Source organism: Gymnoscopelus microlampas (assembly GCF_963454915.1).
Source record: "Gymnoscopelus microlampas genome assembly, chromosome: 11".
In the NCBI taxonomy this organism is placed as follows: Eukaryota; Metazoa; Chordata; class Actinopteri; order Myctophiformes; family Myctophidae; genus Gymnoscopelus; species Gymnoscopelus microlampas.
The window spans coordinates 44914318-44928063 of NC_139948.1; the positions used below are offsets into that span (position 1 = coordinate 44914318).

A 13746-nucleotide genomic window follows, 5' to 3' on the forward strand; every position below is an offset into this window, starting at 1 on the left:
GGACCCCTGGGGGTCCCCGGACCCCACTTTGAGAGCCAATGCCCTACAACTCTCGTAGATTGAAAACGTCATAACAGGATTCTCCTGGTGAGAACAGAACAGAAGGGTTGGCAGGTCTGCCACTGTCTGAGGTTTGTTTGGAAATCATCGTGCGCAGCAAGCAGCAGCTGTGTGAGTCTCCAGTCAGCTGATCACTTGGTCACATGATCATCTGGTAGAATAGAAAGGCAGTGAGACCATACCGTCCCACAGACAACTCTATAACAATGGGACAGCTGAAAACATCACTCCGTTGCGTCGTGTTGCTTCTCGCCCTGGTCATCAATGCAGGTAACTTGGTTGGTTGGTTTGTTTGTTTGGCCAAAAGTGATTTAAGCACGTATTATATGATATGCATGTAGAGACTGTAGAGAGGCTAGCTACATGCGTTATGTTATGGTGTACGTTCTATTCAATGTGAAAGTGGAAGTCACAAACTGGATCATAGTCATCTTAGCTAGCCTTGGATCAAGACTATCCATTTGATCTATTTATCAAGACTATCATAGATGTATTTGATCTATTTTGACATTTGCATATCTATGATTTGCAAATGTAAAAATCGATCAAATGCATCTATGATTGTCTTGCTCCCAGGCCAAGTCATAGCCATCCTTCCCAAATACTAGAATTTGCCATTTTAATTATCAGGACTGGAAATGGAATGAGATAGATCTAGTCCATGGGTTTTCAACTGATTATGAACCAGGGACCACCACCCTGACTGAGAATCAACCTGGGGACCACTGTTGTGTTGGGAGGAGGGATATGGGCGTGGTGTGGGGGTAAAGCTTGAAATTAAATAATGACTGTTCAGGCCTTTATTTATTTGTTAATTTGAGGTGAATTAAATCAAGCCCTTAACAGTCATGATTTAACTGAGATATGCTAGTGGTCCAGAGCTCAGAAAAGATTGAGAACCACTGATCCATTCCTTTCCCATGGTTGCCCTTATTCTGTTCTCTTAACCTTCCATATTAAACTCATGTTAACTGATTCATTGCAACATATGTATGAGCAAGCAGACACATGCGATTGATATGGGCACATTTACTAACTAGTCACCTACTAATGATGTTCTTGACATCCGAAGTAACTGACAACATTGATGCGTCATCATACATCATACTGTTTCTCGTGGTCTATAAGTACTAGGTCGATAAAATAAAATATAATACAAATCTTCACTTTCCTACATTACTAAATGCATGGTCAGGGACCACATGCAATACCTTCACGGACCACCAGTTGAAAACCCATGATCTAGTCCAATGGCTAATTAATATGTATATTATACTATAATTGAACTACATTATTTTCCACAGGTCGGTCAAGTCCCTTGACAAACAAAGAAGTGTGGGGTTACGTGCAGGTGCGAGATGCGGCCAACATGTTCTGGTGGCTGTACTATGCAGACAGCCAGACTGCACCATACCAGGAGCTGCCTCTGGTGATGTGGCTGCAGGTAAACAAACCACTCTGGGCTTGTGATCTAAATTAGTGGTTTTCAACCTTTTTCATGCCAGGGACACCTAAATTGTTATACATTTGGCCGCCATTTGATTTTTTTGTGCCAGGGACCCCCAGAAGCAATGATATCAGTTAATTTTCGCTTTAAATATTCAAAGATATGCAGACTTTTTCCAAGGTTTTTCAAAAACAGCAGATCTACAAGCTCATAGCGCGGCACTCGTGCCTCTGCTATTTTTGAATAGCCAAAGCTAAGCGGTTAAAATGATTGTGACGCTATGTTCACTAATTTCGCTGGTACTCCCTCAAGGACCACTGGTTGAAAACCACTGATCTAAAATAAAGGAGGCTGGGGGGGGGGGGAATCACAGCAGACATTTTGATATCTCATAAAGGGGTAAACGGTGAAATCCAGTGATATTTTTTGGCAGGGTTTATTTCATTTCGGCGTTTTATAAATTATTTGTGTGGCCAGGCCTGGCTCTCCAAACCATTTTGTGTCCTTACTGCAGATGTGGCACTCAGTCTCCACACAATCTGTCGCATTCAGGCCTGACTGACAGTGATGTCACCGGATCCTCTTGTGCCAGGCGGTGGGAGGCCCAGCCTTACAAACAAGACACAATTCGTCCATTTCTCAAACAGAAATCGCCTAATTGCAGAGCGGAAATACCCCCCGCCCCCTCTCTTTTTTTTTTTTACCGTGAATGGCTTCCCAGATTGGCATGCAGTAGGGGACACCACTCTGTATAAAGAGGGACATCTCAGCTCTGTCAGAGTTGGAGCTGTCCAGCTTGGCCAACTCTTCCAGTGTGGGCACTTTTTGTGCGGCCTCCGCTGGACCACGTGTGTGTGAGACACGGGCCACACGTGTGACACTAACCACACCTAATTTAAACGCGTACTTGGAGTTAATGTTATTACCTTAACTGCATTCAATCATCCATGACATCAAAGTGTCTGCTGTGAGGAAATTGGGTTAAGAAAACGCAGCAAATTAGGTTTGGCACACACACACACGCGCACGCACACACACGTCAATGATAATGATAATGATTTTATTTGTATAGCGCTTTTCTAAACAAAGTTCCAAAGTGCTTTACAGACATGTCAAAACAAGTAATAAAAACAACCAAGCAGTAGTAACAACATACAACAATAATATACAGCAATAGAAAAAACAAATGGACTTAAGAAAAACATTTAGCATACAAGTGTGTTTTCAGGAGAGATTTAAAAGAAAGCACCGATTGTGCCAGCCTCAGCTTCTCGGGGAGGGCGTTCCATAGCCCAGGGGCCCGGATTGAAAAAGCCCGCTCACCCCGGGTAACAAGGTTTGCTGTAGGAGCGACCAACAGAGCCTTGCCTGAGGATCTTAAGTCACGCTCCGGTTTGTAGGGCTCCAACATATCACAAATATATTTGGGAGCCTGCCCATGCAGGGCTTTGAAAGTAATAAGTAAAATCTTAAAATCGCTTCTTGCGCTAACAGGTAGCCAATGGAGAGCCGCCAATATAGGAGTAATATGGTCACGCCTCCTAGTATTAGTTAAAAGCCTAGCGGCAGAGTTTTGAACTAGTTGTAGACGGGATAAAACTTTTTTGCTCAGGCCGGAGTATAGGGAATTGCAGTAGTCTAATCTTGAAGAAATGAAGGCATGAATGACTATTGCAAGGTCTGCGACTGACAGAAATGATTTAATTTAGGCTATGTTCCTTAGTTGAAAGTAACACGATTGGACAGTTTTTGTTACCTGTAGGTTGAAGGAGAGGTTGGAATTAAACATCACGCCTAGGTTACGGGCAGCCAGGGTTACATTTGAGGACAGTGTTCCTAGTTCGGAGTGGAAGGGGTGGGTAGTGTTTTCCGGGCCAAAGAAAATTATTTCCGATTTTGTTTCATTAAGCTGGAGAAAATTTTGGGACATTCAGAGTTTGATATCAGACAGACATGACAGAATGAGATGGCTACTTGGGAAGGCATCTGTCATTTTCTTTTATATATATATTTCTTTTAGATATACAAGCTCACAGCGCGTCACTTCGTTCCGCGCTGCAAGCTTGTATATCTGCTATTATATTTTTTTAACACAAATCTTCCCTTCTAGGGGTCTCTGGCACAAAACATTTTCAGATGGGGCGGGGGGTCCGCGGCCAAATGCATATAATTGTGGGCGTCCTTGGCACGAACGCGCTTGTGAACTACTGATTTAGAAGGCATATGTAGAATGGGCCTCATGTCTTAAGCTTTGTGGTGTTCTCAGGGTGGCCCAGGAGGTTCAGGTAGTGGCTTTGGAAACTTTGAGGAGATCGGACCTCTGGACAGAGACCAACAAGCCAGAAAAACAAGCTGGGTAAGATGAACTTTCATTGGTTAACTGTTTTACAGCCACGTTGTACAACCAATGACTAGAGAGATTATAACAGCAACTTTGCATTGATGGGTTCAATGCATTCTACCCATAATATTTAAAGTATCCTGAGGTTTGAATTTCTCTTCCAAATGATCTTGATCAAGTGTACACTTGTTCATATGGTATTAAAAACAGCTCAGCAAAATGATGAAACTGGACAAAAAAAATCCTCGGCGTGATACTGCTGTGAATACATAAGGTCTCAAATTACGCTCCGCAGGGAATACTGCCTGAAATGCACAGTATAGTCTCAAGTGACTAGGTTTCTTGGCACAATGAATAACTTAATTAAGTAATGATGTGTGCATGCATGTTTCAGGTGCAGGAAGCCAACGTGCTGTTTGTGGATAACCCTGTGGGTACTGGCTTCAGCTACACGGACAGACCAGATGCTTATGCTAAAGACGTGGCCACAGTGGCTTCAGACATGCTGGTTCTGCTGAAGCACTTCTTCACAGAGAAGAAGGAATTCCAGGTACGACTTAATGCCCAACCGCAGTCCCTGTCCTCTGCACTGAGATCCTCGACCACATGCATGTACTTTTAACTCAAAACTGAGTTATACTTGGTCGCGCATCATGACAATGCACCGAAAATAGCCGATCTACAAGCCCACGGTTGCAGTGTGATGCGTTGTGAGCTCGTAGATCATTTTTGGTGTGCGACACCGGCGCAAAGTGTAAATAAGACTACGGCATTTATCTGTTTGATCTGGGGTTTTTTTCTCCCATGTGCATGTGACCCTAAACCTTTTAATAATTATCACCATAAAGTAGTAATTACTCTTTCTGCTTGATTTCTTCTTTTACATTCCTGTTTTCATTTAGCTGTGGCAGCAATAAATGTGATATGATTGGCTGTTCTCTACAGAATATCCCCTTCTACATTTTCTCTGAGTCGTATGGAGGGAAGATGGCTGCAGCTATATCCCTGGAACTGCATCAAGTATGTGGAAGTTTGATGGTTTTTTTTAACAGTTTTTCCACTGACTTCTCTTTTTGACAGTGTTGTTCACTTGCATGTGGTGTATGTTAGTCATTGGTGTCATATGAAAATGAGCTGGTGTCACAGGACGACTGGCCAAATTTAAGAATGACACATTGAGTTAGTTCCTTGATTCAGCCCTTTTAGATGTCTTCTGCAGCCACACTGACTGTGGATATAGAATCAAAAAGAAAATATTCATCAAAGCATAGCTATTTCCCTTTTTGGCTTTACAATCGAAAGCCCAGGAGGAAATGTTCCAGTTCACACTTACAGCCAGGTGCAAGCAATGTGCAAAAAAGTGTTAAATGCAGAATATGAATGAACAGCACATGTTTAATTTACATGTTATGTGTCTCTTTCTCCGTCAAGGCCATAGCTAAAGGCATGGTGAAATGCAACTTTGCTGGGGTGGCGCTTGGAGACTCGTGGATTTCCCCACTAGGTCAGTCTTGGTCAGTCCAGCCTTAACGTACTGTACGTTGCCTCTCATACACCTCATAACATCAGAATCGGTCTTTAGACGACAAACTCTGGTAAAACTTTACGCGGTGAGACACATCAACTTGGTTAGTTGGCGTGCAGGACTTGTAATGTGAAATCTCTTAACCCATTAAGACCTGGATTTGTGTCATTTTTAGATTTGAGCTAAAAAGCATTATTTTACACTTATGCTATTCAAAAATCGTGAAAATGTGTGCAAATCTTTGAATATATATATATATATATATATATATATATATATATATATATATTCTTTTAAAGTGAACATTTGTAACTCAAATCTTTGCTTCTCGGGGGTCTGCAGCGAAATACATATCATTTTGGGGGTCCTTGACATGAAAAAGATTGAGCACCACTGATACTGAAACGTACGTTTTTCAGAAAACTGTTGAGATTTAGGAGACATGTAGAATCGGCTTCAGGTCTTAAAGGGTTAAGGGTGCACTGATGCCAATCCTGAGACTGGCTTGATGCCAGGCTAAAGTACTTGTACTCAGCATATGTATGTGCAGCCCGCCGATGCCAAGAACCGATGCCCCCTCCCTGTGTCGACACACATTTAGCTCCTTCTCGTTCTCTGTAAAAGTGTCATTTTCTACAGTAAATCACTTCTAACCACTTGAACTAGCATCGCTATTCTGGAGGGAACGTTCACTGAAAATAGCTGATCTCCGCGTCGCATTGCAACACATTGTGAGCTTGTAGATCTCTGTTTTTGGCAAGAGATTTAGTGTAGGGGGCGGGGGGGGGGGGGGGGGGGGGGCAAGTACAGAGCCAACTCGGGTTAAATTTTCTAAGCATGGATGGTTTAAGTGGTTAAAACCCACTGTTGGTGTTCAGAGATAACTGTTTGCATCTCTGGACACCCAGCAGGCTAAACTATTTTCATTTCTGTCTTCTCTGCAGACTCTGTTATGACCTGGGGGCCTTATCTCTACACCACGGTGAGAGCGACAGACACTCATGCACAGCGTACACGCACGCACGCACGCACGCACGCACGCGTGAAATGTCTGCAGTGTAGGAACTGAGCTCTTTGTGTAACATGTCTTGGTTAACCACATGAACCCTAGCCCCCCCTATTCTGGGCATGCATGTCATAATAGGTGGAAATGGGCAGACATTGAGCAAAAATAGACTATCTACGAACTTGTAGATCAGCTATTTTTGCAGAAGAGATATATTGTAGAGGGGAGAAAGGAAGGGCGCCAAGTATAGACACCTGGAGGACCCCGGTTAACGAAGTGTGTGTGTGTGTATATATGTTTTTTTAAAGTGTTTTTTTTAAAAGTGGTTAACTCCTCACGTACTGCACAGAGCTTCTAATTGCCATTAGAAGATGATACATTTCCTTTCACATAACTTGCACTGCACGTGGTTTGTGACAACTGAGTTATGCACGTCTCGGTCAAGGTTATGATGATCACTTCACACAGAGAAAAGTGTACTGAACTTAAGTCCAAGGCCAGTAGAGTGGTACGCTAACCCAGTGTACTCTACATACTGTAAGTCCAGCGCCAGTAGCGTGGTAATCTACATAAGTCCAGGGCCAGTACATTAGTACTCTACTTAACCCATTAAGACCCGAAGCCGATTCTACAAATGTCTTCTAAATCCCAACAGTATTCTAAAAAAAACATATTTTTCTATATCAGTGGTTCTCAAACTTTTTCATGTCAAGGACCCCCAAAATCATATGTATTTGGCCACCGAACCCTATCTCAAAATATTTTGTTCCAGGGAACCCCCAGAAGCAAAGATTTGAGTTAAAAATGTTCGCTTTAAAACAATATATATTCCAAGATTTGCACCCATTTTCACGATTTTTCAAAAATAGCAGATCTACAAGCTCGTAGCGCGGCACTCGGTGCCGCGCTACGAGCTTGTATATCTGCTATTTTTGAATAGCCCAAAGTGTAAAATAATGCTTTTTAGCTCAAATGAAAAAGTGACACAGATGCATTCCAGGTCTTAAAGGGTTTAAGTCCAGGCAGGGCCAGTACAGTGGGGATGTGGTTTCCTTCCGTCCAACATGTCTTCCCGTTTGCTGTCCTCTGTCCAGTCCCTGTTGGACGACTACGGCTTGACGGAGGTCAACAGTGCAGCGGACGCTGTGAAGAAAGCAGTGGAACAGGAGCAGTTCTTGAAAGCTACCGAGCTCTGGTCCGTGACCGAAACCGTAGTGGAGCAGGTTGGTACCCCCAGAAATAATTTCAGCCTTCCTCATCATTATTTTTTTTCCTGCGTCGTCGTTCTGTCCACTTGTTGTATTTTGAGATTTGCTTTGAATGAAAGTGTGGTTCTGAATGTTGGTGTTTGCTAACCGGAATTAAAGTTTTCCTCTTTCTTCTCAGAATACGAATGGCGTCAACTTCTACAACATTCTGACCCAAGACCCTGATGAGGCACGCAGCAGTTCAACGGGGGGCGACTTCATCTGTAAGACACAGAATATTGTTTGTTTTGTAAGAAATGTTGACCGAGGGAAGATCATTCTGGAAGAAATCAGACAATGGCATAATGACTGTCAAATTATCGTGTGCACTAGAGATGTACTGATACCATTTTCTCCTTATCGATCCCAATCCCCATAAATTGCATATCGGTATCGAGTACCGATCCCATTGTGTAATTTAAAAAAATCTAGGACCGTGGTTCTCAAAGTGGGGTCCAGGGACCCTTAGGGTTCCTTGACCGGGTTCCAAATGGACCCTTACAAGTCTGTAACTCTTGAGTAGTAGTGCATGCACTTATTTATTCAGGAGTAGTAGAATTTGAAATAACACATTTCCCTTCCCTTATCAGCCCTTATTGAATCCACGTTCGCCGTACGGCAGCTCTTCCCTTTACTACCTTTTAACATAATGTTTCAATTAGAAGAACATCTATAATGGAAGGCTAGGGACAGGTGTACACCTACTGCATTCAGAGATAATTACACAACCAAGTAAAATAATCTCTATTTATATAGCTAATCTTAAAACAAACAAAGAGTTGGTACCCAAGTGTGTGCCATTCGAGGACGACCAAACAACAGCCACAATAAATCATAATCCCCAAAAGCAAGACTAAAGTGTAAAACGCATTAATCACAATACAATTATAAAGTCAGAAACAAAGTAGTCAAATGAAAAAGGCAAGAGAAACTGAATAAAGCAAATTGGTTTAAAATGCTGTAAGAGGGTATAGACTCTATACACTCTGGGTACCAACTCTTTTGTTTGTTTTAAGATTAGCTATATAAATAGAGATTATTTTACTTGGTTGTGTAATTATCTCTGAATGCAGTCGGTGCTCTATACTATAGAGCACCGAAGTCTGACGTAATTTACACATCCTAGGTTTGTCTACCTGGTTCGGTTTTCCACCCTCATTCTGAATCCCCATAGACGTATTTAATATCGCGTCAAATAAGAACTGTGTTCAAATATACAAATGACCCTTGGCGGTTTGACTCTTATGGATATGAAGCATCAACTGACGGTGAGAGAACGCTAATGTTACTTCCGCCGAATTAGTTACATTTTCGTCCGAAACAGACTGTATCAAATATAAGTGACTGACAGTTGTCATGTCTCTGTAGCCTCTTTTACACAGAGCTGGTGTGATATTGGCGTGTGAAGAGCCGCCATAGTTGTCTGTCTTCACACACCCACACGGAGTCGCAGTACAGTCTTTTAACCCATTGAGACCTGAAGCCGATTCTACATGTCTCCTAAATCTCAACAGTATTTTGAAAAACGTATGTTTCTATATCAGTGGTGCTCAATCTTTTTCATGTCAACAGCCCCCAAAATTATATGTATTTGGCCGCGGACCCCCATCAAAATATCTTGTTCCAGGGACCCCCAGAAGCAAAGATTTGAGTTAAAAATGTTCGCTTTAAAAATATAATATATTCAAAGATTTGCACACATTTTCATGATTTTTCAAAAATGGCAGATCTACAAGCTCGTAGCGCGGCACTCGGTGCCGCGCTATGAGCTTGTATATCTGCTATTTTTGAATAGCCCAAAGTGTAAAATAATGCTTTTTAGCTCAAATCTAAAAATGATACAGTTCCGGGTCTTAATGGGTTAGTGTACATTGCATGCTGCTGTTGTGGAATCAGAGGCGCAACGCGTTGCACAACAGTATTTGGCAGTTGTATAACACACTCTGTTTTGAGAACTTTCCTCTCACACACACACACACACACACACACACACACACACACACACACCTAGAGATGTTTTTTTGGTAGACTTTATAACCTAAACCTACATGTACAAAGTTGTACGCTAGGCCTATTCATTTTTAGGGCAATTGATAATATCTGTTGCTGCTGTGACTCGCATCTTGCTCATCTGTTTCACCAAAGAATGGCTTTAGAAACCTAATGCAGTGGGGTACGGGGACCCCCAGGGGTACTTGAGGCGGTTCCAGGGGGTCCCCAGCTAAATGACGGATAGGAACCAAATGGACCCTTATGGTTCTGTAACTCTGAGAGTGTACAAATGGAACCAAATGGACCCTTATGGTTCTGTAACTCTGAGAGTGTACAAATGGAACCAAATGGACCCTTATGGTTCTGTAACTCTGAGAGTGTACAAATGGACCCTAACGGGTCCATTTGGTTCCATTTGTACACTCTCAGAGTTAAATTAACATTGATTTTATAATATAAATTCGGGTCCCAGAGGTATAAATGCCATTTAAATGGGGGTCCGTAGCCTAATGCACGTCAAACTAGGGGTCCTTGACGTTAAAATGGTTGAGAATCACTGCTAGAAAGCCGTATAAATCTTCTCTTATGGGGGGTCCCTGGCTTATCTTTTCAAATGGGGGTCCGCGGGCTAGTAAGTGTCAATTTGGGGGTCCTTGACATGAAAAAGTTTGAGAACCACTGACCTAATGCATAACAATACAATGGCAGATTCCTGCGAGCAACGTGTTCGTACGATCAGTTGACCATGATGTGTGATGATTCTCTTCTGCTTTCTTGTTGTCACGTTGGGGAGCAGCTCTGCTCGTGCGCCGTCACATCCGCCCCCTGCACCGCCAGTCCCTGGCACAGCTGATGAACGGGCCCATCCGGAAGAAGTTGGGCATCATCCCCCATAACGTGACCTGGGGAGGTACAAGGCCATGTCTCTTTATTATCATCTTGTCTTCCATTTTCTCTCTGTTAAGCAGCTGGAATAGTGTATATATATGAAGCAGTGTGTATTTGATATCGTTGCTGTGGGGCAAAAACCTTGTATCTCCATTATTTGACATATTTTCTTAAATTAATGCCCTACAGTACTTCGTCATACTGCAGTGTACACAAAAGTAGCAGAAATAGACGATCTACAAACTGTGTTTTGAGCTATTAGATCAGCAATTTTTTAAGTGTTCAAGTTTGTCAGTGGATCTTCTGAATATTGAACCAACCAAAGTACTAACAAGAGCTTGTGACTAAATAATAACTACATTGGATCCATTGGAACACCGCCAGAGGTTTTCCGCCCGACAGGTGTGTGTGTGTGTGTGTGTGTGTGTGTGTGAGATCTGAATCAGTGTAATAGTAGAGCAGTTTGTTTCTCAGTTCTTCACATCGAACGTTTCAGATTCATGCATGCTCTCAGGTTGCAACACTCTCCACTTTTCTTCTGTGTTGATGAATTTAAAGTCCAGATGAAATGAAAACCCTTTTATAGATCCCACCCATCCGGTGATGTAGTGCACCTGTTTTAACGATGTAGGCCTCCCCTTAAAACAAATATGACACGTGCATATGTAGGCTTGAACCAACCAATAATGTCATGGCATTCACCCATCAATCAGTCTTCAACTTTTGTAATTCTGTTTGTTATATAACACGCCCACTTTTCAACGACTCAAATCAGAATTCCTCCCAAAAGTTATGTCTGTTTCACCCCGTGTGTGTGTGTGTGTGTGTGTGTGTGTGTGTGTGTGTGTGTGTGTGTGTGTGTGTGTGTGTGTGTGTGTGTGTGTGTGTGTGTGTGTGTGTGTGTGTGTGTGTGTGTGTGTGTGTAGCCCAGGCTGAGGAGGTGTTCAGTAACATGGCCGGAGACTTCATGCGTCCCGTCATAGACATTGTTGATCGTTTGCTGGACGCTGGGATCAACGTTACAGTCTACAATGGACAGCTGGATCTCATAGTGGACACCATGGGTATTGCATGCCTCACATTTCCAATGTCCAACTGTATCCACGTGGTTGTAGTAAGGTGCTGCGCACCAAGGTAGCCAAGCAATCTGATTGGTCAAAGATACTTTTCCAACCGTATCGTTGATTGCAGTTAAACGTGGTTAAGCAGTGCTTCACTTGGTGGCTGTGCAAATGCTTGGGAGGTAAACCCCAAACCTGGAGTATAATCTGTAATGTTTTGTTTGATAATTAGACCAAAAGCATTGACATGACAATGACTGCATCACCAACCCATTGAGACCTGAAGCCGATTCTACATGTCTCCTAAATCCCAACAGTTTTCTGAAAAACATATATTTCTATATCAGTGGTGCTCAATCTTTATCATGTCAAGGACCCCCAAAATGATATGTATTTGGCCGCGGACCCCCATCAAAATATGTTGTTCCAGGGACCCCCAGAAGCAAAGATTTGAGTTAAAAATGTTCGCTTTAAAAATATATTATGTTCAAAGATTTGCACACATTTTCATGATTTTCATGATGAATAGCCCAAGGTGTAAAATAATGCTTTTTTGCTCAAATCTAAAAATGACACAGTTTCAGGTCTTAATGGGTTAATCAGGATAACATGGAATAGAATATGTGTTGAACGCGTTGTGACGCTCCATCTCTATGCTCTCAGGTCAAGAGCTGTGGGTCAAACGGCTGAAGTGGGCAGGGCTATCGGCCTTTAACAAGATGAGATGGACAGCACTGGATGACCCCGCCTCCCCAGGCCTGACCGGAGCCTTCTGCAAGACCTACAAGAACTTCTCCTTCTACTGGATCCTCAAAGCAGGACACATGGTAAACAGTGCTGCAAGAAGAAATGCTCATTGTTTTTTTACTCATGTAAATGTAGCAGTGTACATGTACCATAATGTAGAAATGATCTGTTACGTGAAAGTAAAGGCCCCGTACTAAAAATGTTGCTTGAGTGAACGAAAAAAAGAGTACCAAAGTTGGAAATGGTCAAACTTTAAGCTCACAACGCCTCATTGTAGTTTGGTTATTTTTGAATAGTAAGCCTTGCCGAGCCATGTGGCCGATAGGGCAGGAGCCTATCACTTGTTACTGTAGCGTGAGGCAGCTTGATGAACAACATATTTTGAGATGGGGGTCCGCGGCCAAATACATATAATTCTGGGGGTCCTTGAGATGAAAAATATTGAGAACCACTGATATAGAAACATACGTTTTTCAGAAAACTGTTGGGATTTAGGAGACATGTAGAATCGGCTTCAGGTCTTAATGGGTTAAAGCAGCCTTGAAAATACACTCAGGCTCTCAGGCTTATGGCATATAGTTGTTTGTTGTTTTGTTTGTTCATGTGTCTGTTAGTAGTTTATTGTTTTTGATGTAAAGGGTTTATTGGGTTTATGAAAGGCGCTATATAAATTGAAGCTATTATTATTAAATGTGTTTACTCTCTTACTGTGTTTACCCATGATGCATCACTACAACCAATTACTCAAATTAAATGTGATCACTTTTTTTTTGTTTTGACAGATTCCATCAGACCAGGGCCCCATGGCTTTACAGATGCTGAGGATGGTGACGCAGCAGGCCTGATCTCTCATGTCTCACTGATGGCAGCTGGAATGCCTTATGACAATCACGAATCAACGCTCTGATCAACCAAATTGTCACGTTTAATCACATCCTTTTTTTTTTAAATTGTTGCTGTTGGAACAATAAAGACGTTTTCTTTTTGTAAATGCTGCTGGCCTATTTTGTTTGAGATAAAATGCATATTGCATGCTCATTGTTCAAACCAATCTGTGAAACACACTCATTTCATGACTTTTGAAAGAAGTGACAGAATTTTGCCAGGAGATAATTACTTATCTTGTTTTAATTAAGTATTAAAGTCGATATGGAGCAATGGAGCAATATAATGAGCCTTCATCAATGTCTTGATTGTGGAACCTCACACGCTGTTCTGGTTACAAGTTGTACTGTACAAGTTTGCAAGTCTGGCTGTTGGTTGTGAGCAGTCTTGGCTCCTTCTTTCAATCCATTTCCCCATGAATCTCCCTCTGTGATCAACCTACATGACAACGCCGCAGGACACTCATTCAGACCTGGAAAGCATCTGTCATTTTAGCCATATAAATATAGCAACATAGGTTTTTCAGAAAACTGTTAAGATTTCTTGT

At 42.2% G+C, this 13746-nt stretch overlaps 1 protein-coding gene across 1 annotated transcript; it reads left to right on the forward strand.

Annotated features, from left to right (window-relative positions):
- Window positions 1–211: 211 nt before the first annotated feature.
- On the forward strand, window positions 212–13309 carry scpep1 (serine carboxypeptidase 1). Its single transcript, XM_084072903.1, has 13 exons — window positions 212–330; window positions 1365–1504; window positions 3774–3863; window positions 4243–4398; window positions 4794–4868; window positions 5280–5352; window positions 6318–6355; window positions 7474–7602; window positions 7766–7850; window positions 10415–10528; window positions 11433–11570; window positions 12231–12394; window positions 13097–13309. The coding sequence occupies exons 1-13, from the start codon at window positions 267–269 to the stop codon at window positions 13157–13159; spliced, it is 1329 nt and encodes a 442-aa protein (XP_083929029.1). The 5' UTR covers window positions 212–266; the 3' UTR covers window positions 13160–13309.
- The last annotated feature ends 437 nt before the right edge of the window (window positions 13310–13746 follow it).

Bases quoted from the DNA above. Each gene is read 5' to 3' on its own strand.
- scpep1 (XM_084072903.1), top strand. From the start codon at position 267: ATGGGACAGCTGAAAACATCACTCCGTTGCGTCGTGTTGCTTCTCGCC. The intron at 7,851-10,414 runs GTAAGACACAGA...GTTGGGGAGCAG, and splicing joins AACGGGGGGCGACTTCATCT to CTCTGCTCGTGCGCCGTCAC. The intron at 12,395-13,096 runs GTAAACAGTGCT...TTGTTTTGACAG, and splicing joins TCCTCAAAGCAGGACACATG to ATTCCATCAGACCAGGGCCC.